The sequence below is a fragment of the Carettochelys insculpta genome, chromosome 6, assembly GCF_033958435.1.
Source record: "Carettochelys insculpta isolate YL-2023 chromosome 6, ASM3395843v1, whole genome shotgun sequence".
Classification (NCBI taxonomy): Eukaryota; Metazoa; Chordata; order Testudines; family Carettochelyidae; genus Carettochelys; species Carettochelys insculpta.
In genome coordinates, this window is record NC_134142.1 from 51,075,537 (window position 1) to 51,103,530 (window position 27,994).

Here is a 27,994-nt window from a genome sequence, read left to right on the forward strand (position 1 = left end):
TGAGCAGATGGGAATAAGGGGACTTCGAAGTAGGTGGGGTCCTTTCGAAAAGGAGCCCTGTCGGGCCGAGGCGCGTGGTGGCGAGGCGCGTCAATTTCGAAGTGCCACGGCCGCCCACATGCTAATGAAGTGCTGAATATGCATTTCAGCGCTTCATTAGTAAACTTCGAAATGGCCATTTGCATGGCCATTTCGAAGCTTAGGCTGTGTCTACACTAGCCCCAAGTGTGTTATTCTGGAATAGCTTATTTTGGAATAATAACTTTGCAGTGTAGACATATCCATAGACCCCAGAATGACCACAAGTACCCCTCCTCTGGGAAAGAGCTGCTGGCCGGCAGCATGACCTTTGATGCTTCAGCCAGTCTCAGAGAGCAGACAGTGGCTGGGATGCATGGTCCCTGTCACCCTGGAGCCTTCCCGTGCAGCTCTCTGTCACCCCAAGCCAACCCTGGAAAGCTGCCAACAGCTGGGCTAGTGCCAGGGGTCTGCAGGTGGCTGAGTTGCACAGCCCTGCACAACCCTTGGGGAGCCATCACAGCTGGTGCACCGTTGTGTGGGTGGCCCTTGTCAGCACTCCCAATCCCCTCTTGCCAAGCCCTCCCTTCCTGACTTCTGCAATCTCCCCTAGCACTGAGCCTTCTCCACACTTCTCAACCCCCTGCTCTGAGCCTCCCTACCCATAGGCCTTCCCCTCCCACACCCCCGAACCCCCTGCCCTGCACCACTCACATCCCTGTCCAGAACCTTATTGTGTTAAGCGATCTATATAGAACAGAATGATGGTCCTGCCATGAAGAGCATGTTGTTATTGCTAGAGCCCTGCATATCTGTGGATATCTGCAGATATTTGTGTGGGTGGTGGAGCAGTCAGTCATGCATGACTCTTGCCTCCCCACTTCCGCCCAGTCGCTAAGTGGAGGGGCAGTGCCAGGTTAGGCCCCTGCATCACTGGTGGGGAAAGGACATAACAAACTCCTATATCTCCTTGAAGAAGGAGCCAAGTGCTGAGTCTCCTCTCCCCACCCCCACCTCCACCTCCACCTAGTGAACACTGCCCTGCTGGAGCCCCAGCTTCAGGTCTCTCTTGAGGACACATGCTGACTGCCCCACATGCTGTTCTTTGCTGCAGGTTGGTGCAGCTGAGAGCATATGTCGGGGAGGCAACTCATTTCTGGGAGAAGAGGAGGTAGTTTGTGCTCTGGGAAGAATAAAAATACCAGCTACTTTGGGCAGGGGACAGGATTCAGTAACCTCCCAAGGTCTCTTCCAGTTCTGTGAGATGTGTGTCTCCATGCATTTATTTACATTTAACACATCTTCCTCTTCTCATTAAGGTGGAATATTTACCTTGAAGGGCAAGCACTCTGCTATTGGCTTAGTGGGTCTTCACCAGCCACCAGAAGTAGTACTGCACAGGGTTTTGTTTTGGTTTTTAATGACGCTTTATTTTTTACATTGTGTTAGTACAAGATTTAAACTGTGTTTTGAAAGCAATATGTTAAAAAGATAGTGTTTGAAGGTGACAATAAAACTATGAAAAGCTTCTTAATAGCTAAGACGAATTCATAAATTTGACATTTAGTTTCTAATGGGTTATAGTTCTAAATTCAAACATACAGGCCAAGATTTTCAATAATGCCCCAATGATTTTCTATGTCTAAGTTCGTGGGTCCCAACTAGAAAGGCAATTAAAGGGACATGTGATGATCAGTGGTCACTCAGTGCTTAGATTGCTTTCAGGAACTCTGCTTTCTTCAGTAAACAAGTGGCTTTACATAACAAGAGTTTCACAGAACCCCTCCCAGACTCTGTCCAGGAAGCTCAGATACAGGCCTGAGTTTCAGAATGTGCTGAAGAGCCATTCTCTGAAAATTCCATAAATTTGGGCATTCAAAAAGTGAGGCACACAAAATCTCAAGTCACTTTCAAAATTTTTTAACATGGTTGCTATATGTTGAAATTAAATATTTATTTTTTTGAGTATTTAATTTTAAAGGATTAGGGGAAAATCAGATATGGCATAGGGCTTCTCTACTGCCTAATTTGATGTTAGGTGATGTCACTTAAGGGTTTGAAAAAATCACCCCTCCTCAAACAATGAAACTTATATTGACTTAAAGCAGTGTGCATACTGTGCAATGTCAACAGGAGATGGTTTTCTAACATGGGGAGGGGTAGCTCAAGGGTTTGAGTATTGCCCTGCTAAACCCAGGGTAGTGAGTTCAATTCTTGCCAGTTAGGGACCTGGGGCAAATAGATAGAAGGGAAAAAAGAAAAGGGGATGGTGTTTGCTCCTGCCAAGAGGGCAGGGGACAGGATTCAGTAACCTCCCAAGGTCTCTTCCAGTTCTGTGAGATGTGTGTCTCCATGCATTTATTTACATTTAACACATCTTCCTCTTCTCATTAAGGTGGAATATTTACCTTGAAGGGCAAGCACTCTGCTATTGGCTTAGTGGGTCTTCATCAGCCACATTACACTGTCACAGCTGCATCCATTGATGTACCAGCATTGACATAACACTATAGTGAAGGCAAGCCCTTAGTTCTGGACATGATCTGTTGAGCACTTTTCAAGAAAGTTCCTTACTATCCTTGTCTTTGTATCCATAAGAGTTGATGCTGCACTGTTGAACTCATTTATAACTTTGCCACTGACTTGAAATGCAGGATCAGTGCCTTGTATTAGGAGAACTTGTAAATAATGACTAACTTAAGTTTTGTAAAGCAGGGGTGGGCAGTAAGCAGCTGTGAGACAGACATGGTTTCCCAGGCTTAGCCTCTGGCAGGCCACCCAACACTTTATTTACCCGTGTGTCTTCGGGTATGGACATTGGTAGCTCGTAATGGCTGTGGTTTGCGGTTTCTGACAAATGGGAATTGTGGGAAGTGGTGGCCTGGCCCGCGGTGCTTCCTGCAGCTCCCATTGGCTGGCAACAATGAACCACTGCCAGCGTGAGCTGTGAGTTCCTGTATAGGTGGTCATGTAGGTAAATAAAACATCTGACAGCTTGAGGGGGGCCAACTTTGGCAAAGTGTGTCTGGCCCATTGACTCCTTAATTCCCACCCCTAATCTTAAGTGTCTGAAACATTGAACATATTTCATCAGGAGATAGCAACTTTGGATCTTAGAATCAAACGAAAGTGAGAGTTGGGTGTGTAGGTTATTTTCATTTAAAAATAAAAAATTAAGAGCTGGAAATTATTATTAGTGTATGTAAATAGACCAAGAATATGTCATCCTCTCTGCCCTGAATATAAAATTGTAGGAGATGCCTTCATATTGGTCTAGCTAGGATCCTCAAAAATCTGTCTTTTCCTTACTTTATTCAGTCGATCAGAAACAGAGGAATTCAAGGAAGCAGATATAGAAGAATTGGGCAGATTTAGTTCTCAGTTATGCTTGTGTAGCTCCTGAGTCATTTGAAAAACTTTAGTAAAGTGACTCCAGATTTATGTTAGCATAGGTAAGTGTTGCATTTAACCCATGCATGGGACTGAATTCTTTGTTCATTTAAACCTTTTCGCAGTTAATATGATTTTCACGTTCAGCTGAGGGGTAGTTTTGGTCTAGGTGGTGCATATGCAGATATGCACATCCCAAAGATAAAATATGTGTTAAAAAAGGAAAGTCAGGTACCAGGTTTACTCAGGTTCTCGGATTTACTCACGTTGATACTCCTCTATGGATTGCAGTAATAGGAGGCTACGCTAAGAAGAATGTAAAGGATGATTATCTCTCTCAACCTCCAGTGGCAGAAACTCCTCTTAGGGTGAATCTACACTTACCTGATGATTGATTGTGGCATGGTCAATCTTCCGGAGTTTGATTTTGCTGCATGTTAAGACGTGGAAAAATCAATCTCTCTTGATCTCAGCCATTGACCCTTGTACTCCACTCTATTGCATGGAATAAGGGACATTGGTGCAAGTCTGAAGAGCCCCTATCTACACTAGGTAAGAAAGTTGATTCTGATACATCAATTCTAGTTACGCTAATGGCAGGTAGGTGGAATTGCGTATCAGAAATTGACTTTCTGCCCTCGTGTAGATCAAGCCTTACAGGTTTGGCAGAGCACTGCAACCTTGTGTACAACTCTTACCTTCCAGGAAGATAGTACTAGCCATCTTTTGCTGCCAGAAAAATAGAGTTCTGATATTTGAATAAGTGGATGGTGCTGGCTTGGAGGTGTGCTAATTCGGTCTCTCAGGTTGCTTCTTTCAGTGGGATTCAGTGGGAATGAAGAGTCATCTTGAAATTGAAAGGGACAGGGTAGGTATTCTCATGGCTAGACTGGAATAGAAGTAGTGGGATGGCAAGAATGAAGTTCAGCCCTCGTACCCCTCCAATGAGACAGAATGGTTCCAGCAAAATTCTACATGGTAAGCCACATAGAGTTTGTCCCTATCAGTCTTCTACTCCATGGCTTTGCTGTGGGACACTCTCAGGTCTGGATGATATTAATTTCAGGTTTCTGAAGGAAATAATTTATGAAATGACAAAGGTAAGGCTCTTTCATGCTACAACTCAAGGCACTGAAACACAAAAGGGTTCTGGTTTATACTGAAATGATAAATATCATCGAGGTGACTTGAGTCAAACTCCAGGGACTTTATATATATATATATATATATATATATATGTTTTGGGGGGTGGGACAGATTGATCTAAATAGTGGTACTGTACTAGCGGTAGAATAAAGGGTAGGCTAGAAATCTGTAAGAAAGCTCTTTAGCAATCGGAGCAGGGGATGGAAACATGAAAGTGCGTACATGGAAGGGCAAATAGCCAGCTCCAGTGCCTGAAGATTATTTAACTACTGAAGTATTTATAACACACATCATAATACTTGTATTGGTAATAAGTCGCATACTTGAGTAGCTTTGGAATAGGAAATGGTCTAAATGGAGAAAGAAAAATCTACATAAATGTGTAACTTTGTCATCTATAAATTTGAGGGCAGATGCATTATCAAAAATAAATGTTAGTTGTATTAATTTTTACACATCTGTATTTTATATTGTTATGATAAATGTTCATGGTTGTGTATTTGCAGTTTCCGGAATGTGGTTTCTATGGAATGTATGATAAAATTCTACTTTTTCGTCACGACCCTACCTCTGAAAATATTCTCCAACTGGTGAAGTCTGCTACAGATATCCAAGAAGGAGACCTAATTGAGGTTGTTTTGTCAGGTAAAGTGTATATTTTCTTGAGGCTTGCTATCATGTACTGTAATTGAAAAAGCCTACAGTATTTTGGTGTTGGATAGGTATCTTAGTTCATTTCATGGATTTGCTTAGTCAAAAATCTACTCTCAATTATATATGTGCAACAACTGGGAGCTGTGTGTATATAAGTGAGCACAGAAGTTATCCCTAACGAATGTTAATATGGTGTGCCTTTTTACCCTGTCATACTGCATGTTTTCTGATAGCCTGTTTTTTCCCATAATTTCTAATAAAGCAGCACCTGAATTTTAAAAATAAAAGATTAAATCAGGGATGGTGCGTGGTCCTGCCAAGATGGTAGGGGACTGAACTCGATGACCTCTCGAGGTCCCTTCCAGTTCTATGAGATATGTATGTATAGGTAAATAGTAATAACACACAGCAAACATTGAAAAAAAAAAAAGCTGATACGGGAAGATAAGTGTCTTCTGGTGAATAGGTAAAACCAAAACAACTAAGATAAAAATACATGAAAATTAGCATGCAGTTACATTAACAGTGGCTTAAAAGGAGATTTATATAAAAATGTGCATTTTGTAGCAATTATTTAATGTTTTAGTTGTTCAAAATACTCCAATGGCACAAACCTTTGTTGTTATTATTACTAGTCAGTCATATAGATTTATGTAGGACTGTACTTTTCTTTGGCATTGTATGGATTTTTTAAAAAATACAGACACAGCTTTGAAGAACTTGGAATGTAAATTAGGCAGGGTCAGAACATGAACATAACCAGCAAACAAAATGGTGCAGGGAAAGGAAAGCTGTGGTTTAAAACCAACACAAAAATGCAAGCTATGTTGTACAGTTGGTGAATTTTATGAATTCTGATCATCTTAAAATTATGAAAAAAGACAAACATGCATGCCTGTAGATACTATTATAAATTTAAATAAATAAATATGCACCTTTCTTGGTTCCATCAATTGTCTCAGCATCTGCACTCACCTTCTTAGATTTTTCACTCCTTGCTATGCAGAAATTCTCTGATTCCTAGTCCTCTTTATTTTCAGGTAATGCTTCAAAACATGTAAAGTGGACATTGAGCAAACACTCACTTATGAGAGTGGGAGAACCAGTCTGATAGCATTTCTTTGCTGATGAACAGAGATTATATCAAAATAAAGCCTAATAATTATTAGTTACAGACAAAAGTCACAGCAGGGCTTAAATGGAAAGCAAAAAAACAATATCTAGGAAAATATAAATAAAACCAGATATATGGAAGCTGTGCTTATTCAGTGCCTTTGATCATCTGTCTATTCTCTGTCTTTGTAAATATGAAACTATTAGGTAGGCAATGGAAAGCTCCGTAGATCAACACATTGGTTCCCATTCCACTGAAGACAGGTTAAATAAGGAATGGCATTCCAGTCAGAGGAGAGACAGTCACTTCCCCAAGGAGGTTCCAAACTAAAAGGACAGATCAAGACTACACATTTCTGGCTCACCCAAGAGAGAGAATTATCACATACAATGTTATAGTGTCGTAACAATTAAATAATAGTGTTTGTTTCAGATGGTAAATAGGTCTGTTATAGTGGATTAGACTTCACAGAAGTATATTTTGACAAGGCATTTGGAAAGAAGAGATGCTGAATATTTGCTCCACTGTGGTAATGATATTGTTAACGATATAAGGGGATAGTATGAAAGAAGTTATGAAGGCAATAATGAAAGCAGAAAGCTAAGGAAAGAGGTAGGCACATGATAGCGGCAGAATGAAGAGGAAGGTTGAAATGGACAAGATGAGGAACGTAGGCCTTTACAAAGAGGTGGGATAGGCACAGGAGAGACAGTAAGAGGGGAGCAGTGTGAACTGAGTAGTGGGATAACAGCATAGACTTAAGAAGCATCTTTGGTTATTGGGGAGTTCAGAAAATGGTAAGTTACTGTAGAAAAGGTGAGATGAACAGAATACTGATGATTAAGATGGAGAAATGATAGAAACATTTATTTTATCAATAAAATATTGATAGAATTTGGCAACAACTTAAATTGTGAAAAATGAAAGGGGAAATAAAAATATGTTAAATTTGATAGGATGGGAAATGGAGGATGCTCGAATGTTCAAGAGAAATGAGACAAGGTAAATGGGATGGAGGAAGAGATGAGGAGCTTAGCTTTTGCATGCTACATCCAGGTAGATTTACTGGAGACACAGCTGAACTAACCATCTACATTTTCAGGGGAGGGCCATGAGTGAGGAGAGAGAAATTAGAGCTATCTACATATAGGTAGTAACTGAAGCCACAGCAGAAATTACTGTGGGATAACATGCATCTCAGTGGAGAGAATAGGGTTCAGTTTTCATAAGATGCTTTGAACATGAAACCTATCTTATTTTTCATTAACTCTTCCATAACTGTAACTAATGAATGTCTGGAGGAATTCTCAGCATCCTTACATATTGGGCCTATATTTGACTTTCCAGAATTTAGTTATTTAGTCTACTGCCAGGTTCCTATTAATGAGACCTGTAGAAAGGTTGGTCTGTAATTCAGTCTCAAGTTCCACATAAGTTCTGTGGCTGTTGTCTACTTTGATTTTCATTCGGAATAATCCAGCAATATATATAGCATAGCAATGTGTGAGATGGGATTATGTTGAGGGCAAAACCACATGATTTCTGAGTTTCAGTGGGGCCCCTTAAGTGAGGCAAAATTTATCCTATTTAAATCTTTCTTCTCTTCTGTTCTCTTAGTTTTACCTTTCTCCTCACCCACTTTCTCTCATGTTTCTTCGGCAGATGTGGCACTATAGCCTTTGGGTACTTAAACTGTGCTGACTTGGTGAATTAAGACAGTATAAAACCAGAAAACTTCTACTCAAAACTCTGGAGCTACATCAACATGAGAGGCTTTTCCCAGCAAAACCAGGCATTTTTTGGGAAAAACCACAGAGCATCTACATGCAAAATTTGCTTTGTTGACAGCTTGTCGACAAAACCTGGCACATCCTCCAGCAGTTTTATACTTCTCCCCATTCAGGTATAATGCCTATTTTGACAGTGCTCACCTTTTGTTGACAGACAGGGCTTCTGGGTCACTGGGCAGTCCTGTTTGCAAAGCTTCCAGTCAGTTGTTCTGTCAAGTGAGGGCCACACAGTCTGGCTGCTCTCTGTTGACAGAGCAGATTGCCCTTTTGATCTGCTTTTATGTGTAGATGCAATCTGTTGATAGAAGTTTTGCTGGGAAATCATTTGCAACAGCGTCTTCTGTTGACGGAGGCGTCTCATGTAGGCATAGCCTGGCTGACACACCTTTGGGATTCTATCTGTTTAACTCTCCCTCATCCCTCAATTCTCCCAAGAGCTCTAGGATGGAAAGAGAGATGAAGCTTCTTGGATAATAGTTCTCCACCTTTTTCATTCTGCGGCCCACTTTGTCAGAGAGATATTCACAAACAACTGCCCATGTCTCCCAGTCTTCCAGTTTTCTGTTGTATGCTTGATCTGCATAGGTACCAGACCGAACCACCAAAAACATATCTTTAAACCAGTGGCGGCCAAAGCATCCTAATGATCTGTTGCGTTCCTCTAAACACCTGTGTGTTTAAAAACAAAACAAGTGAAAATTTTGACAAATAGAATGGTGTTATAATCTAATTCTTACCTAGAAATGCTCTTTATCCTTCATTTTGTGCTTGACAGTTGTCAGTGCTCATTCAGGGAATTTCAGAATGTTGTTATACAGAACTTCTTTGATTTATGTGTACTTTTATTTCTTCATGTAAAAATGTCATCTCAGTAAACTTTCAAACAGTTCTTAATTATACTAAATGCCAAGCAGCTTGCACTGTATCCAACAACACAGATGAAAGGAACCCAAATAATCCACAAACAAACAAACAAACAAACAAACACAAACAGAAAAGAGCCACTTTTCATTGCCTAGAGACTCATTTAGTACTTTTAAATATTCAGCTCTATCAGATTGTTTTGCATTTGAAATATCTACTCCTTGTCATGTCCCTATATGACTATGGATAACGGTTTTAAGAAAATTTGGCAGTAGGGCGTGTAATCAGAAGAACATTTCAGCAGGGTTTATTTGAAAAACATTTTTGTCTTTTCATATATTCTGACCTTTAGTTCCCCTAGAGAAACATAATGCATCTTTGAATGCTGTTCTGTAAATTTGAATAAGCAGTATTCTCAGGTGCTCTGTCTTTTCTGGCATGTAAAATTACAGGGTGCTTATATTATATCAAAAAAGTAGAACACTGTAGGAGTTTTACAATTTTGTTGTGTCAAACCAGGAATACATTAAAACTTTTTTTAAAAAAAAAGTTAAAAATATATCTACTAGGCAAATTGAAAGATAATCACATCAAAAGAAATGGGAAGAAGTATTAAAGTGTGATTTTGTTGAGGCATGGAATCTTACATCACTGCTGATGCACCATAAAAATGATGATCTCAATTCTGCCCTTGGAGAGATACAGCTACCATAACATATTGGATTCTTACTATAATGAGGGTAAAATGTGAGACATTAGAAAAAGAAATCCCTTCTCTTTCCCTCCCCCAGGTTAGAAGGAAGAATACTTATGGATCGATAGAGAACTCTTCCCAAGGCTTCAAGAGATTTTTTCTTTAGTGGTGGGTGGCAAACGTAATTGAGTTTTCTTTCGGTAGTACCATTTTTATGTCTGATTGTCATATTGGGTTGTATGAAAGAACACTGCCTAATAGACTCCTTCACAGTAGTTAGAAACATTAAATCACACTCAGCTCTATGCCCATAATGTGCCAGTATGATTTACAGAGCAAGAACTGAACATGAAAAAAAATGCATACTCAGTGTGCTTACGATATTAATGACAGCATAGTGAGGACAAATATCACCCTGCTCATCTGAGGACACCATGCCTTTTAGCTGTCTGAAGTAGTGTGATACAATGTGAAAGAAAATTCACAGTCCTCATCAAATCAGCCAGAAAATGCACAATTTGCACTCTAGCATGGGGCATGGGTCACTTCCTGGCTTGCACTACAGAAAAAGGTGGATTGTCTGTCATTTGAAATCTTTACTGTAAGATGTGAGGACTACAGCAACTCATACAGAAGTTATGCACCAGTTGTAGGAGTGGGTGGGTAAGATTCTGTGGCTTGGAGTGTGCAGGAGTGAGATTAAATCATGACATTAAGTGCTAAACTAGGTCCCTTCTGACATTAAAGGTGATGAGACTGAGCCTTACAACACACCCGAAAAAAAAAACGGCTGCAAAGTGAAACACTAAAAAGTTAGAAAATGCCAGGGTTAAGGTTGCTTGTGTAATCTTAAACCATACCCCTTGTGTGTATGCACTATGATGTAAACTTTACTTAAATGATCCCATCCTGTGTTTTCCTGCCCCATTTCGTGGACAGAATGGATGGTGCTCAGTTAGGCGACATGGACACTAGACAGATTTTTGAAAGAAGCTCTTCCGAAGGATTTCTTCCAAAAGAGCTTCTTCCAGAAGAGGGCATCCACACAGCCCCCACTCTTTCGAAAAGAATGACCAGGGATCGAAAATGAAGATTGTTTTTTGAAAGAAGGGCCCTGCATAGTGTCTACCCATGTTTTCCTTTGAAAGAAGCTTTCAAAAGGGGGCCCTCTTCGTAAAATGGGAAAGGAAAAGTGATTTTGAAAGGAGCGCCACATTCTTTCAATTTACTTTTGAAAGAATGCTTTCTGTGTGTAGACACTCCAGGGGCTCTTTCAAAAGAGCTCCCTTCTTTTGAAACAATCTTTTGAAAGAACTTGCTAGTGTAGACACAGACTTAATGGGCAGCTGTTCAAAATTTTGTTTTATTCTCATTGTTTAATATATGGCCCCTCCCCTTATTTACTGCATGCTATTTAAATTCTGTGCTGCAGACAGAAATATTAATTTTCACATGGGCTTTTCACTAATGCTCACCACTTTAATATCTAAGAAGTCCTTTGCAAACATTTCATTAATTTATCATCATAATATATTTGAGAGGTGAAGGAGTGCCTAAATACAGATGTTTATAATCTGATTTTTTAAAGTACTTAATGTAATATTTTAGGAGGTATACATATAAAGTATGTTCCACGGTTCCTATTGCCTTCAGCTGCAGCTCTGAGTACTCAGCAGCACTGTAAATCAGACTCCAGCCTGAACACTCAAAAATGAGGCATACACAGTTAGTGACCATTTGTAAAAAGTATGGATTAAATTACTTGCCCAACATACAGGGGAGCTCTGTGGCAGAGGCAGGGATAGAATTCAGTTCTGCAGGGCTGGATCCAGCTGCCATAGCTTTCAACCAAATAATCCATTTTCTTCCTGCAATCCCCTGCTTCATTCACTGCACACTTTCTGACTTCTGCAAAAAATGAGGCAAGACCCCTGTAGACAACAGCTGCCTTCCTTCACTACATAGACCTGATCCTCAGAGTGGGTCCACTCTGTGCACTGAATGATGGGGTGATCGTAGGGAACAAGAAGTCGGTAATCTTTAAGGAACAACTGTATTGCTATGTATATGGAGAAGAGGACTGAATTCAAGTTGCAAAGGCAACCTTAGTTTGGGCATTTCCTAAGTTCTGAGCACTTGACTTTTACATGATTATTTTAACATTTTTGTGGTTGTTTTCCTAGGTTTTTAAAAAAGCAAAAAGATATTTCATCATATTACATGCTGCTGTTACGCACTCAGGTCATCTGCAGGGTTACACCCTTTTTGGCCTACCACCTAGATCTCTGTTTCTTGAGCTAATGGAATAACTGATAGCAGGAGTACATTGTTAACCTCTGTGTGGAACAGTACAAGATGGTTATGGGAGAATTTGCCAATAGGTTTCACAGATATTTGCTGACAAAAGAGGAAGGGTGAGACTAAGGAATTTTGAGTTCCATTCCAGACCCTAGAGGGGACTCTGGTGGGCACAGACTCTCCTTGTCATTTCCCCCAGGTTCGACATGCTTCCCCTTCTGCTATATTTCCTCTAATCTGTGCTTGTCCCAGTTCTGTCTCTTTCTCACTCCTGGTTTCTCATCCTAGTCCCCTTTGTCCCCAGTTTCCTTTACTCTTAGTTCCTCCTTATATGACTTGCTTCTCTTCTCTCCACACTTCTCTCTCCCCGGTGGATCCCAGTCACAATCTTTCTTATAGATCTCTTTTGTCCATCCAGTTTCCTCCCCACCTCCTAATCCCAGTTTCCTTGTCCATCCAGTAAGATGTTTTGTTTGGTTTGGTTTGGTTTGGTTTGGTTTTTCCCTTCTGTGATAAACCAAACTTGTCAGCCAAGGGCAGCAGACTACACTGGTACATCACAGATGGACGGTACTGCAGGAAGCAGCCATGTTGTATCTAAGGTGTGACTTCTGAACACATGGTTGTCTCATTCTTCTATGCCTCTTTTTAATAGCTTAATCATCAAGCAGCCAGGAGCACCACAACAAGTATGTCACTGTGTTCATTTGCTTTGTAGCGTGGGTTCAGTCGGAGGAGGGAGGTTTTGGAGACCAGTGGCATGCTCCTAGCTCTAGCAGAGGGGTCTAGCACAGTGCAGTAACCAGTTATCAAGGTAAGGGGTAGAAGCCTGCACAAGACAGTTGAGAATTCTGGTGGAAGTATAAACAGAATGCTTAGAAAAGTATTCAAACAATATGGGTGGATAATATTGAAAGAATAAAACAACAGCTTTAATTTTGTGACGTGTGTGTGTGTGTGCGTGCGAGCACACACACATGTATATTTGCCTAAGTTGTTTCTAACTTACTTTAAAAGTTATAGTTGACATACTTTCCGTTAGCTCCAAAAGTCGCCGCTGGTGCATGCCAAAGTGTATGCACTGTTGCAGAATTTTGAATCACTGTGTTAGGTAATGCACAAAGTCACAGGTATATTTTGTTCCATCTACAATTAATAATGATTTTGACATGTACTGAAAACACATGTTTATCTATCAAATTAATTTTTTACATGTGATCTTCTTGGTGTGGACGATCAGTAAGGTGATCAGACATCCCATTTTTAAAGGGACAGTCCAGTATTTAAGCCCTCCTGAAGTTGTTCCAACCTTTTCTTAAAAATGTGCAAGTCGTGCTGTATTTTTTCACACAGACCTCACCCCCCATCACTGCTGGCAGGCCCTTGTGCTGACCAGATCCCTGCTCACCAGCTGCCTGTCCAATGCAAGTAAGTCGGACAGCAGTGGGGAATTCAGTGGCCAATGATATGAGTTGGTTTCAAGGCTGGTGGTGTGGGGAAGATGCAACATGCAGGGCCAGGCCAATTCCCCTACTAGTCTGTCAGCACAATCTCAACTGCTGGGTTCCAGGTAGCTTTTTCAGTCAGAGAAATCTTCCCTGATCCATAGCTCACAAGATGTGCGTGCCTGTGCTGTAAGTTGTGGACAGGAGGCAACTGAGTTATGTTCATGACCAGCACCAGTCAGGAATTAGCTGCTTTCCAACAATGTGAGGCCATGAAGGGACATGTTTCTTCCAGCCATGGGAAGGGGGAGGAAAAGAGGATAGAAGAAATGAGTTCCGCGTAGGTTCAAGCCAGGTTATCCACGCTCCCATCTCTTCTCTCTTGCACAGTGCTGAAAGACTACTGTTGGCCTCAGCATAAATCTGGGAAAGGGACCTGTGACCCTGTGTGGTCACCCCCACAATTTATTACCTCAGGAAGGAGCATCAGGTGCTGGAAGAGGCAGGTCTATGTGGGGGCCCAGCCTGGCATGGAGGATGGAGAGCATCAGGGATGGTTGTTCAGTCACCCTGCTCACACACACACCATTCCACATATGAGAGAGATGTACAAGAAATTGTGTGTGTCACTTCTCCCCATGTGAGCCCTAAAACCTTGAAGATAAGAAAGTGTAATACCAGGGGTCAGCAACCCCTGACACAAGGGCCAAGAGTGGAACACGAGATGATTTTCATCAGCATGCAAGGCGGGAGCTCAGCCCCACCCCTCCTTCCCCATGAAGCTTGTTGAAAGCCATGCCAATAGTGGATCAACAAAAGACCATCTAATGCTACCAACCACCAAGTAAATGGTACAGCTCTGCATCTTTATTTATTTATTAATGAAGTTGTTGTAAGTAGGACTGTTAATAACTTTAAAAGTATCACCAGCACTTGAACCATACGTAGAGGTCAAAAGGTCAAATTTCAGCACTCTGCCTCAGAAAGGTTGCTGACCCTTGTATTACACAGTATTTCTTTTTAATGGGGGCTCAGTCAACTTGATGTTCATTTCAAAATGTATACTGCGTAGTTTGGATTACTATTGAACTTTCTTGAATACGAGTAATTTTACTAGGTGTTCCATATTCAGCATAGGGAAATATGGTTTTGGAGACCAGTGGCATGCTCCTAGCTCTAGCAAAGGGGTCTAGCACAGAGCAGTAATCAGTTATCAAGGTAAAGGGATAGTTACCGTAACTATCAGCTTTGAGTGACAAGATACATCTTCAGAGCTCAACCAACAGATAAACACTAAAGAATCATGATGCTTGTTCTGATAACCTATTAATAAGTTTTCCTTAAATAAGTATTAGTTGTTTCATTTGCATAATCTCATGCGACTGCATTGTCAGGAGAGATTTTGGTGAAAAAAACCCAGTCGAGTAGATGGTATTCCATCTGTGAAAACCCCCATTTTCGACAGAACCCTCATCCCTGAAAAAATGAGGTATAAAGGTTCTATCGAAAAAGGAGGTGTTTGCTGACAGAACCCCATCTACAGGGCGTTTTTTTTTTCACCGAAATCTTTCCCGACAACACAATCGTGTGAGGTTATGCAAATGAAGCATGGGATTTGTAAATCAGTGCTTCATTTGCAATGTTGAATTCCCTCATTTGCATTTCTCTCTCGCAAGAGAAATGCCGTGTAGACATGGCATTAGAGTTTAGCCCCAAAGCACAGGTCTCTATGGCTTGAACAGAAGCATTGAAGATCTCTTCATAACTCTGCTCTCTCTGTGTCGAAGATGTGCAAATCAATTTTACAGAATGTGCTCTCACACTAGGAGTCCTGATGGCTTCTGCTATGATTCAGAAGTATCTGCTGGTGCGGGCCACAAGCCTAAATTCTACAATCTGGAGTTTTCCAATGAGATTTCTCCCCATACATGGTGGAGATATTCAAGATACAATTCTGTATGCTATCTGATGGGCTGTATTCTGATTTGAATGTAATTTTTGCTAAATACCACTCAAATATCATTCAAAGTACACTGTGTAGCTGTGTGACTCCCCTGTTGTTTCTCACATGAGGAATGAAATAGTAAACAATAATTACACTTAAATCACAATCACTGGATACTATTTAATCCATCACTGAGATGAATGGGACAGAATTCTCAGATTTTGCTTCAGGCTTTCTGCAGACTTACATATACATCTCTGCCAAAGTTAGATTTGGATAAAACTTTTAAGCATGACAGTGAAACTTACTTTATTTTAAATAAAAGCTGGGATTCAGTAGCACAAGATTTCCACACATAGAAGTAGGTATCCTGTACTGCCATGTGCCAAGTCAGTCTGAGCCCTGGTTTTGTCCAGACCAACTGAGAGATTTTCCTTTGAATCCTTCACACCTTTGTTCTGGGTGCCAAAAGGAAATACATAAAGTGTGTCAGGGTTGATAAGAATTTTATCTTAGCCAAGAAGTATATGATGGCTTTGCAGAATCTGATGGGTACTGTCTTGGTGACCTAGGATGGCAAATACTGATTTTATTAAAATTTATTTTAAGACACGGAACCACATAAGTATTGTACATTTCTATACTTTGTTCACTGAAAAGTATATATGGAACAGAAAAGATAAGTTTGCACATATTTAATTGTAATATGTCTGGTTAAAAAGAATTCCAATCATGCCCTTTTTACACTCTGAGGATTCCAAACAATATTTGAACGGAAAGCAGAATCTGGATTGTACCACCTAATCAGGATCAGCAGAGCGCACTCTGTCAGTCTGTTCTGAGGAATCATGCCTAGACTGACAGACATGCTAGAGCAGGAGAATCTCATGGTAGCATCTCTTACTTTTCCCTTATTGAGCTGACCAGGGCAGGATTTGGTCCATTAATTTTGTTCTGAAATTGATTTTACTTCATTGCAAAAGTTTATGTGGAAGAGCCATCATGTAAAACCTAAATTTGTGACATTCTACTGGAATGCAAGACAGATGAAGTTTGAAATATATTTTATATGTGATTTTTCTCTGATTCAGGAAAATATACCAAAGGCTATGTCCGCACTTGTCCCTTTCTTCAAAGGGGGCATGGTAATCAGGGTGGTGGAAACAAAGGCACTTCAAAGTAGTGTGGGCACTTCGAAGTGCTCACGGCTACGTGGCATGCCGACGCTTTGAAGTTTGCCACTTGGAAGTTGCCGTGGAGGAGAATTTGCCTAATGAAGTGCTGCATATGCACCACAGCACTTCATTAGTAATCTCCCATCACCCTGATTACCATGCCCCCTTCGAAGTTGGGGGCAAGTGTAGACATAGCCAAACCGTATGAAATCTGTGCCGTTGTCTTAAACGTCATGCTTTAATACTTGTTGGCATGTTAGCACTGCCAGTGTTAATTATGCTCCCTCATTGGCATGGGACAAGAGGGAAGATCCTCTTACGGGTTGATACCTGGTTAAAAGGCAGGAAACAAACAGTAGGAATAAATCGTCTGTTTTCAGAATGGAGAGTGGTAGCTAGTGATGTCCCCAAAGGTCTGTAGTGAAACCAGTCCTATTTATAATGTTACGGAGAAAGGGGTAAATAGCGAGGAGGCAAAATTTGCAGATGATACTAAACTCCTCAAGACAGATAAGAGCAAAGGAGACTATGAAGAGCTTCAAAAAATCTCACAAACCTAAGTGACTGGGCAACAAAACAGCAAATGAAATTTAATGTTGATAAATGTAAAGTAATACACATTGGAAAAAATAATCCCAACTATGCATGCGAAATGATGGGGATTAATTTAGCTGTAACTACTCAAGAGAGAGGTCTCAGAGTCATTGTGGACAGTTCTCTGAAAAAGGCAGTAGCAGTCAAAAAGCAATCAGAAGGTTAGGAGTCATTTAAAAAGGGATGGAGAATAAGACAGAGAGTATCTTTTTACCTCTATGTAAATCCATTGTATGCCCACATCTTGAATACTGCATACAGATGTGTTTGTCTCTTCTCGAAAAAAGATATATTGGCATTGGAAATGGTTTCAAATAGCTCAACAAAAATGATTAGGTATTTGGAACAGATGTCATATGAAGAGAAATTGAAAAGCCTGGGTCTTTTCAGCTTAGAGTGATGATACTAAGGGTGCATATGATAGGGGTCTATAAAATCATGACTGGTGTGGAAAAAGGGAATAGAGAAAAGTCATTTACTTATTCCCATAACATAAGAACTAGGGGTCACCAAATCAAATGGGTAACAGGCTTAAAACTAACAAAAGGAAGATTTTCTTCATGCAGTGCATGGTAGGCTGGTGGAACTCCTTTCCAGAGGATGTTGCGAAGGCAAGAATTTTAACTGTGTTCATAAAAGAACTAGATAAAGCCACAGAGGTTAGGATGGGTAGGAATGGTGTCAGAGGCTGGAAATAGATGACAGAGGAGAGACCTTCTGATTACTTGATTACCTGTTCTGTTCACTCCCTCTGGGGCATCTGACATTCAATACTGTTGGAAGAGAGAATACTCAGCTAGATGGATTTCTGGTCTCACCCCGTATGGCTTATGTAATGTTGTGTCCCAAGAGCCCCCCCACGAAGGGAAAAGAGAAGTTAATCAAATCAAAAAGTTCTTAAAATTGAGTAACTGACAATTACTGTGTGTAAGATTCATAAGTTCTACTTCTTTCTAAGGGTGTTAAGGAAACATTTTATTTTTTCATTTCAGAGAAGGTATTGAAGCAGGAAGCAACATTGATTGGTTGTTTATCCACTCTTCCCCTTGCCCCTGGGCAGGGAAAAATGTATAATTAGTCATTCATAAGATTTGTGTTTTGTAAAATATGTCTGGATCATCAGGCACTCAATAGTTGTGTTCATGATTATGTTTAATTTCTCTTCCATGACCACAAGGAGCTGCCGTTATTGCTACATTTTGGATGCAGATACATTTCTTCTTCCACACCCAGGTGACACTTGCCCTCTTCCACTATGTTCTGCTGCTAGCAGTGTTTCTTTTTCCACAGCAGGAAAAGTTGTTGGGGTGGGGGGAAGAGGAGGCTTAGAGAACTAGGCATTCCACCATATCTGCAAGACTGCAAGTTTATTGGGCATCACCAGATGGTGATAAAAATCGTTAATAAGTTAATGTCAACAGGGAATCATTTAACATGTCAACTTAGCTTGAACTATTATTGCCAGTTGTTCTTCAGTAGTTGTTTTCATGTATTCTTTGGTTCTTAATGATTATTTCAACAACAGAGAAGTGTGAAAATAAGCACAAAATTTACATGTGTAGCTTGTAAGTGGGATCTTTCTTTATGAGGAACAGAATTCTCTTAACACTTTTAAACAAGCTTTTTTTGAACCCTAATCATTTCTTACTCATGCCAAGCTCTCATGAGTCAGTTGAATGCAAAAGAGACTTGGCAATTATAAGTAATGTCAGTTTGCATCCTGAAACTTTGCACTGCATTTTGGAAAAATGAGATTTTTATTTGTAGGGGAAGTTATTGTCTAATGAGGGAATTTTCGCTGAGGGAACTCCAAATATGTAACTTTCTTAAAAAAAAAACCTTACATTTTCATTCTGCAAAAGAGAAGGTGCTGCTGGTTTTATTTCACTGCTGCTTGATGAGTAAAAGTTGCATCAAATACTTGCAATATTTCAAATTTAAAAAAAAATTTCTCATCTCCATTCCCATCTCCCTTTTTCCCACAAGACAATGGTGAAATCCGTGTTTGTTGTTTTGGTCTTGGGCCCTTTCCTTTGCTTGCCTTAGGAGAATTAACTTGATCAGTTCATTAGGGTTTTGTTTGTGGGTTTATTTTGTATGTCTCCGTGTTACTAAGTTAAATAAGTCATAGGCCTGGTTTATATTTTGCACTCAGGGATGTGAAAGAGCGACACCCTTGAACACTATGTTAACCACCCACCCCAACTATAGATGTAGTTTGGTTGACAGAGGAATGCTTCTGTTGACCTTGGTGTTGTCTCTTATAGAGTTGGAGTTCTTATAGTGGCAATAAAATGCCATCTGTCTCTATAAAATATCTACACTACTATGTCATAACTGTGGCACAGTTGCTGTGCCACTGTAGCACCCATAGTGTAGATATTTCTATAGAGTTTAACACCAAAAGTGAACCGAAGTACATCCTGTCTGATGCCCTGCATATCACAGGTCACTAAATCCTATCCAGTTACACCTGTAATGTGTATAAAAAGCTGGAATAGACCAAAACCCTTTAGAGACTAAACTCTTACATGTCAGTGGTAGAGAATATGAAAGGCTGAGGTACATCAGTGCCTGATGCCCCATTCAGTGATTGATAACTGATGTGATGACATATGTGCAGATGTAGAAAATACTTGTTGGAAGAAAGCTAAATTGGAGTAAGGAGCTGGGTATTTAGCTGTGAAAATGGTAAGGTGTTATCACTTGCAGAAATGAGTTCCCTGTTCTTGTCCAGAATCCTGTCACAGTTCTGTCTCATGCATTCACAGTCCTCCCCATTTGGGTCAACACTTCAAAAGGGAGTGTGGCTATTTATGGAAGTTCATGATCACTGAGAAAAGAATGATCACAGACCCAAAGATCCAGGCCTAGATAGGGATGTGCATATCTGAATAGGGATTGTGAACTTCTGGACTCTTTATTAATTGGGGAACCAATACTGAGAGAGAGTGTGTATTGGTGTCCTGTGGAGTAAGCACAAGGTCTACCTTGATTTGCACCAAATGGAGCTTTCTTAGTATATGTGATTTCATTCCTGAATCTGAGGTGCAGTTACCAACCTTACATGTGATGAATGTGTGGATTATAGTGTTCCATGATGACCAAAAAATGGGACTTGGAAACCTGGTTCACTGCCCAGACTTAGCCACTTAAGTTCTCATTGCCTTAATTCACCTGTGTGTAAAATTTCAGATATTTACCATGTTCTGACTGAAATGTTCTCAGTTCTATAAACAGTTGCACAAGAAGTAATCTAACAATTATTCAGTAACTTTGACAGAATTATTCACTGTAGTAGTAAAGCAGCTCCACTACTAAGTTACTTTGCTGTAATAAAATGGAAAGCAGTCGTTTACCCAACTTTATAAATGCAAGATGACATCTATATTGAATTTAAATATTTAAGTTGTTAGTCTTTGCGATGCAATGGGACTGCTTGCTTTGTTTTATATTAGCACTTAATATAGTGAAAGGATTCAATTTATAGTAGACAAACTGGGGGACCAGAGCTCCAAATGATATCAAGCGTAAGCAGGGGAGAGCTGTAACTATTTCCAACCAGAAAAATGAAAAAGGTCATAAAAGCAAATAGAATTGGTCATGAAATACTTTTCCAGAATAGCTGTGCTTTGTCTAATTAAGCACATATTTGCAGAAGTCTCTCATGACACTGCTTTATAGTAGCACTTATCCCAGTCGCTTTCTCCATCTAAGTCCTACAGCAACTTCAAGAATTTATTTGTTAAATGTTTCATAACTTATTTTGAAGATATTATTCTTTTATGGTATTGAAAGAGTTGTTTTCTGTCCCAAAATTAAATACAGAATGCTTGCCAATAATGCATATTCTTTTGTTTTCTGGCGCCTATTGTGATACAGATTTTGATTTTCTTCCCATTTTAATCTATCAGATCTTTAAACCATTATCTGCTAAAGTAACCCACACATGTACTGGATGTGGCTCATTGTCCCATGCAGTGGCATCTAGACCACTTACAGAGAGAGAATGAGTGTCTCCGGTACAGCATTAGCTGAGAGAAAGCTGGCTTGTTAGCTCAAACTATAGAGGCTCCTGCACTACACTCCAGAGCTTTAGTCTCCCTGCTGGTGATTAAGTGAGGGCTTGTCCAGGATTTCAACTGGGTCTCTAAAGCTTGGCAGCGCTTCCTCAGCTAGGGGAGGTATGTATCCCACACACCTACTGGGTGTGGTTCACTCTCCCATTTAGTGGTGCCTGGGTTTCTTACAGAGAGAATAGGTGTCCTCCACACCCTTAGCTGAGGGCCAGCAGGCTTTTAGCTCAACCTGTAGAGGTCCTAGATTCCAGTCCACCTGTCAGTGGTCACACTAACAGCTTGAAATGTGCACATGGTGAATGTGAGATTCATCAGTACTTTCAGATGTGTATGTCTTTCAGAGCTTGCATGTGAGTTTGTTTATTGTATGTAGCTAAATTAACACAGAAGCTTACTTGAACAGATCTGTGTATTGTTGTGTATTGTTGTACTACATATATATCATATAAGCTGTGTCTACACGTGCACGCTACTTCGAAGTAGCGGCACTAACTTCGAAATAGCGCCCGTCGCGGCTACACGCGTCGGGCGCTATTTCGAAGTTAACTTCAACGTTAGGCGGCGAGACGTCGAAGTCGCTAACCTCATGAGGGGATAGGAATAGCGCCCTACTTCGACGTTCAATGTCGAAGTAGGGACCGTGTAGACGATCCGCGTCCCGCAACGTCGAAATTGCTGGGTCCTCCATGGCGGCCATCAGCTGGGGGGTTGAGAGATGCTCTCTCTCCAGCCCCTGCGGGGCTCTATGGTCACCGTGGGCAGCAGCCCTTAGCCCAGGGCTTCTGGCTGCTTCTGCGGCAGCTGGGGATCCATGCTGCAGGCACAGGGTCTGCAACCAGTTGTCAGCTCTGTGTATCTTGTGTTGTTTAGTGCAACTGTGTCTGGGAGGGGCCCTTTAAGGGAGCAGCTTGCTGTTGAGTCCGCCCTGTGACCCTGTCTGCAGCTGTGCCTGGCACCCTTATTTCGATGTGTGCTACTTTGACGTGTAGACGTACCCTCGCAGCGCCTATTTCGATGTGGTGCCGCGCAACGTCGAAGTTGAACATCGACGTTGCCAGCCCTGGAGGACGTGTAGACGTTATTCATCGAAATAGCCTATTTCAATGTTGCTACATCGAAATAAGCTATTTCGATGTTGGCTTCACGTGTAGACGTAGCCATAGTGTATTGTATTTTCCTAATACAACTAATTATTTTATACATTTGAATGATAAAAAGTAAGATGAAAATCCAGAAAAAAAGCTAAATATTTTTCTTAAACTTGCGATTTTTTTGGTAAAAACTGGTTTAAACTGAAAATGAAGGGGCTTAGTATACTGTAGTTGTACTGCCCTATGAGCAAGGTATAAACTCATCAACTACTATTGGTCTTTGAGGGGATTCTTAGTTCCTTGGTCCTTTGCAATATGCTGGTTGTCATCATAGATAGATAGATGTTGGTTAATGCTTATATGCAGGAATTGGATCATGTTAGTTGTAGATTGAAGACCGTAGTGTTGAGGAGATTCCTCGTTCCAATCTTATATACAGGAATATCATGTGGGTGAACAGTGAAGCTGTATTGAAGATAGACATTTATATGTACTCATTCACAAAGTCAAGAACTACCCACTTAAAATCTTCTGGCTAGTGTAGACTTATTAATAAGACTGACTCTCCCTATTAGTAGTTCTTTCAGTTGATTATCACAAGGAGTTTGCTGTGTTATCTGTGGGAAAGTTTTCCTCTGTTGTGTGACTGTGTATGAACCTGGGGATCCTGACAGCTTGTCTGTCCCTGGCTGCATACAGAAATACTCTATCAGTGATTCTGTCCCAGGGCCATCCTAACTTTTAAGGCAGTGAAGTGTTCTGGGTCCATTGCTAACAGGATTATTGACTACTCAGTTTGTTAAGGAAGGTTGCAGACCATTTTCAAACATGTAGAGGATCACTTCCTTCTCACTTGAAAAAAAAATGCTGTGTGCTTCTCCGTTATTGGCTTGTCGTATTAGAGGGGTAGCTGTGTTAGTCTGTATCCACAAAAACAACAAGAAGTCCTGTGGCACCTTATACACTAAGAATTTTAGGAGCATAAGTTTTCATGGGCAAAGAGCTGCTTTGTCAGATGTGTCAGACTAACATGGCTACCCCTTTGATACAACATCCTTTAATAACTAAAGAAACAGCTTGAACTGTTTTGCATCAAAATCTTAAGTTCTGGTATGATCAAGAGAGTTAGGTGGCCCACTGTAAGCAGCAGAGCACCATCATTTATCAGTTCCAAAAGCAGAAACAGATCAATGACTGTATCAAATACAGATGTAGGTATTGTCAAGGAACACCAAAGCTGACAAAACAAACAACTTACACTAAAAAGAGAAGGCTAATGACAGGCCAATAACATGACATGCCAGATAACAGATGTTGCTGGATGAGAGCATGCTGGACTAGAGAGGTTCTACCTGTATCAAAATGTTAATCTCCCACCAATAGGAATGCTTTATTCTTCAAGCAGTCACACAATCTTCTAGCTGACTTCTCTATTTTAGACATGGCTGCTACAATCACTACAGGGTGTGATCTAGGCACATCTAAAACATTCTTTAAAAACTACAAGAAGTTATGTGCTGTTATTTAGTTGTAATTTACTCCTAAATGTCCTAAGAGCCCAGTAAGCAGTGGAAGTATTGGAAATGCTGCTAGAAAATATTGAGCTCCTGTGGTTTAGCAAATTCTCCTGTTCTGCAGCAGTCAGGTCCCAGGGGTGCTGGACCAGAAAGGTTCACTCTGTATTTAGAAAAATATGCATAATATACTTTTAGTTATGCTTGTATTTGTCGTCTTACTATATATTAATTTGAAAAATATTGAGCCTCATTCAGGGGCCCGGGGGGAGTTCATTGTTGCACTTCAGGTTGACAGAGGCTAGAATTACCTTCTATTGTAGCTTTCATTCTTTAGTTCATTTTCACACATTTGAAAGGACACAAGAAAACTTGAAAACACTACATGTCAATTATAACCACCTGCAGGTCACTGTAGACAGAAGAGGATGGAAGACAATCTTTTTATGTTTTAAGAATGAAGGCATGCAATTTGGCTTTTAAAATATTTTGTCTTTTTTTTTACGTTGATGTATTTTTTGAAGTACTGTAGAGCTGTAATTAGCACCTCATTATTATTTCTGATTATGCAGTAGAAGACAAACTGCTGTACTGAAGGTTTATCTAAACCATATCTTATTATTTTTCCAGGATCAAGCACACTGTCTTTCTTTTTTTTTTTTGGCCTCAGTTCTGTTTAGTATGATATACACCAGAGTGTGTCTCTTTTAAAATGTTTTTGGTATGGTCACTTTGATTGCCTGTAACAAATCCCCTAATAGTCCAATAGATTATTAAAGTACTGTACTTCAGCAGCCTACTCTTTGATTGACCCTGTCTCTTTCAAGGGGAAAGCTTTGAAGTCCTGAGCCAAACTCAGAGCTCATGATACATGCTGTACTCTATTTTTTAAAAGAATATTTCATTGTGTATTTGGCCTTTAAGTATGGCAGTACCCTCTGATTAGCATGTTGAATACACATTTTGTAATGCAAAAAGAATTCATTGTAGAACACAGAAGTCCATATTAATACAAACACACATTTCTGTGATCTGATAAACCCATTTTGTGTTCTCTCTATTCGCATTTCAAATGAGATACTCAATTTACCCCCTGCAAGCTTTATATAAAACATGGATGTGCATGTATTTCATCATATATGACATAAGAGTAAAGCTTCTGTCTTTGGACAGTACTTTGAGAGCCTCTGATAAAAAGTATTATATATAATGAGAAAGTTAGCAATAATATCGCAGCTTTGTTATGGCTGGGCTAATTGGTTTAGTTAGTAATATAAGAAGTCTGCCAAAACCTTTGGTCATCTGTAAAAATGAATCCAAGATTCTTTTCTTTTCTTTTTCAGAGAAATTTAGTTAAATCTTATCTTTCCCCCATGATCTTTTGGTTGTGACAACATGTGAAACTGTGTAGGGCTCTCTTGGTTGTGAAATCCAACTGTGCAGCATTTGTAGGATTTGCCTATGCAGATTCCAAAAAAGCCTCTGTTGCTTTGTACCCACATTACTTTCACCTCCACTAGGTGCAACTGATCCCATTTGGCTGGTTCTAGGAGTAGGCGAGTAGAGCGGGGTGGGGTCACCCTGGACACCAAGTACCACGAGGCACCAGACGACCGTATTGCTCAGCATTCAATTTTTCTCTGTTCTCTAATTAGACAATTGATTGGCTGGCTGCTTATGTGCGTTGCCTCTTATGGAGATGAGGGTGTGAGGAGAATCTCTGAAAATGTTTTCTGCCTTACCCAGGAAAATGGCTAGGGTTACTCCTGGGCACAACACTCAGGTGGACCCAACTTCACATCCCTTCTGTTACTTGATAAAGTGACAATACCAAACAGTTGTGGAAGATTCTCTGTTATGCCCTAGTATGCTGGATTTTACAGCATATTTCTTTGAATGGGTTATATCCCTCATGTAAGATGAATCAGGAGAAGGTACAAAATACCTCATGGTAGGCAAATAAAAAACAACCTTTGGTATAACCCCAAGTATACACACATGTCAGAACAAAACCAAAGTAACTAAAACTGTAGTTATTTCAATTATTTTTGCAACATATTTATCCACATTAAAATTATACACAGCTCATAATCAAGAGCAGAATTGGAAAGAGCTATATGGCATATTCCAGCATCCTTTGCCCCTGCACTGAAAAGATCCAAGAGATGCTATTTTGTTCATGTGAAAGAGAGAAATTATTCTTCCCTCTTGTCTCCAATTCGATGGCTGTTCAGGTGGCTGCTGAAGGGGTTAGGTCTCACTATCAAAAGATCACCCTGGCAGATAAAGGCTCTAGGACTGGACCTCCTGTGCAGGATGGTTTTCTCCTCAACAGGCATGCAATGTTGTCTTACTAACTAAAATGTATTGTTATCAAAATATAATTTTAATAACTATTCCAAATCATTCACGTCTAAATGAGAGAATGCTAATGATAAAGGTTGCCTGCCTTGCTTTTTTGTCTCCTTTCCCTGGCTATTGTCATATCCTCTACTTGTTAACCACCACCAGTGAAGAGCCACTTTTGGTATATTGGTTAAGATCCATGTACTACTGCCTCATTCCCTGTTACTTTGAGGTCAGCTTGCTCTGCTACCAACAAATGAAACAAGATCACTGTGAACTGTTGGGTTCTATAGATTATCGACCAGTGATACTTTATGGGGGTTTTCTCCTTTACACCCAGTGGTGAGAGTAAAATTAATTTCTCCCCAGTATGGGGAGGACACCAGCTTATGATTCTGGTCCCATCCCACCCCGACCCATCTCCCACAAAGAGTCCCGGGGAAGGTAAGTTATAACAGAACCAACACAGTTCTTGCTCTCCTATGGCCCAGTATTCACCTGTTCTCTCATCTCCTACCCCATTATGGATGGAAGGCCAAGTTCCCCAATTCAGTCTCACTATATGTCATGGCCTGTTTTAGGGTGAGTTGTGTAAATAGAGTCCTCATGTTTGGCCCCCATTCAGATGATCCTTAACAAGAGTAGAAGAGAGTCTGCCTTTCAGCAAGGGAACAATGGTGCCAATATTCCCTAGAATGTCTCCTGTTCCTAAATACTTCAGGTCTCACTATAATCTGTGACAACACCTAGCAGTAATTAGAGCCTTCCTCCTTCTAGTGGAGGAACACCCTGTTCTTACTCCACTAGTGACAGTAAAGTTCATGAAAGTCCTGATCAGGATTTTTTCACCAGTGGTTAAACTGACCACTCAATAAGACCTTAACCTTGTCCTGTCCAAATTCACTAGTCTTCCTTTAGAACCCAAGTTGACTTGAGTATCAGAGGGGTAGCCGTGTTAGTCTGGATCTGTAACAGCAACGAAGGGTCCTGTGGCACCTTATAGACTAACAGAATAGTTTTGAGCATGAGCTTTCGTGAGCACAGACTCACTTCATCTGATGAAGTGAGTCTGTGCTCGCAAAAGCTCATGCTCAAAACTATTCTGTTAGTCTATAAGGTGCCACAGGACCCTTCGTTGATGTTGACTTGAGACATTCTTGGATGCTATCATCTTTGTTAGGAGGGTCAGTGAGATTGGAGCCATCAGGCCAGACCTTCCTTATACAGTGTTTCACAAAGAAAGGATTTCTTTTGGTTGAAATGTCAAGTTTCTTACCAAGCTTGTTTCCATGTGCCACATCAATCAAATGATACATTTGCCTGTATTTTCCCTGAAATCCCACGCTTTGTCTGGGATTTTCCCTGAAACCCCACGCTTTGGCTTTGGCTGAAAACAAGAGACTTCACTCTCTTGACGTCTAGTGTGCCCTGGCATTCTACTTACAAAGAACCAAGCCATTAAGAAATCACTGAGACTCTTTATTGGCATAGTAGAGAGGTCACACGGGCAAGCCAGAGAATTCCTAAGTGGTATCAGGGTGCACCTTAGAGTGCTACAAGCTAGTAAACACTCCTTCCCTTGGGGATGTCACTCGTCTCTCCATAAGAGTTTAAGCTGCCTTCACAGCATCCATACCAGATACTCCACTGCAAGTCATGTGCAGAGTGGACACCTGGAATTCATTCCACATGTTTGCGACTCACTATGCCCTAGTGCAGGGGTCTGCAAGCTGTAGCTCCAGAACCACATGGGCTACGTCTACACTAGCACAGTACGTCAAAGTAGCCTATTTCGAAGTAAGAACATTGAAATAGGCTACTTCGATGATTATCATCT

General features: G+C 40.6%; 1 protein-coding gene across 2 annotated transcripts in view; it reads left to right on the plus strand.

The window, feature by feature from the left end:
• PRKD1 (protein kinase D1) overlaps positions 1–27,994 on the plus strand; it is a 225,965-nt gene that overhangs the window by 131,270 nt on the left and 66,701 nt on the right. For both annotated transcript variants that reach the window (XM_074996914.1, XM_074996915.1), the window contains one exon: positions 5,061–5,199. In XM_074996914.1, coding sequence (XP_074853015.1) covers positions 5,061–5,199 — 139 coding nt within the window. The remainder of the gene's footprint in view (positions 1–5,060; positions 5,200–27,994) is intronic.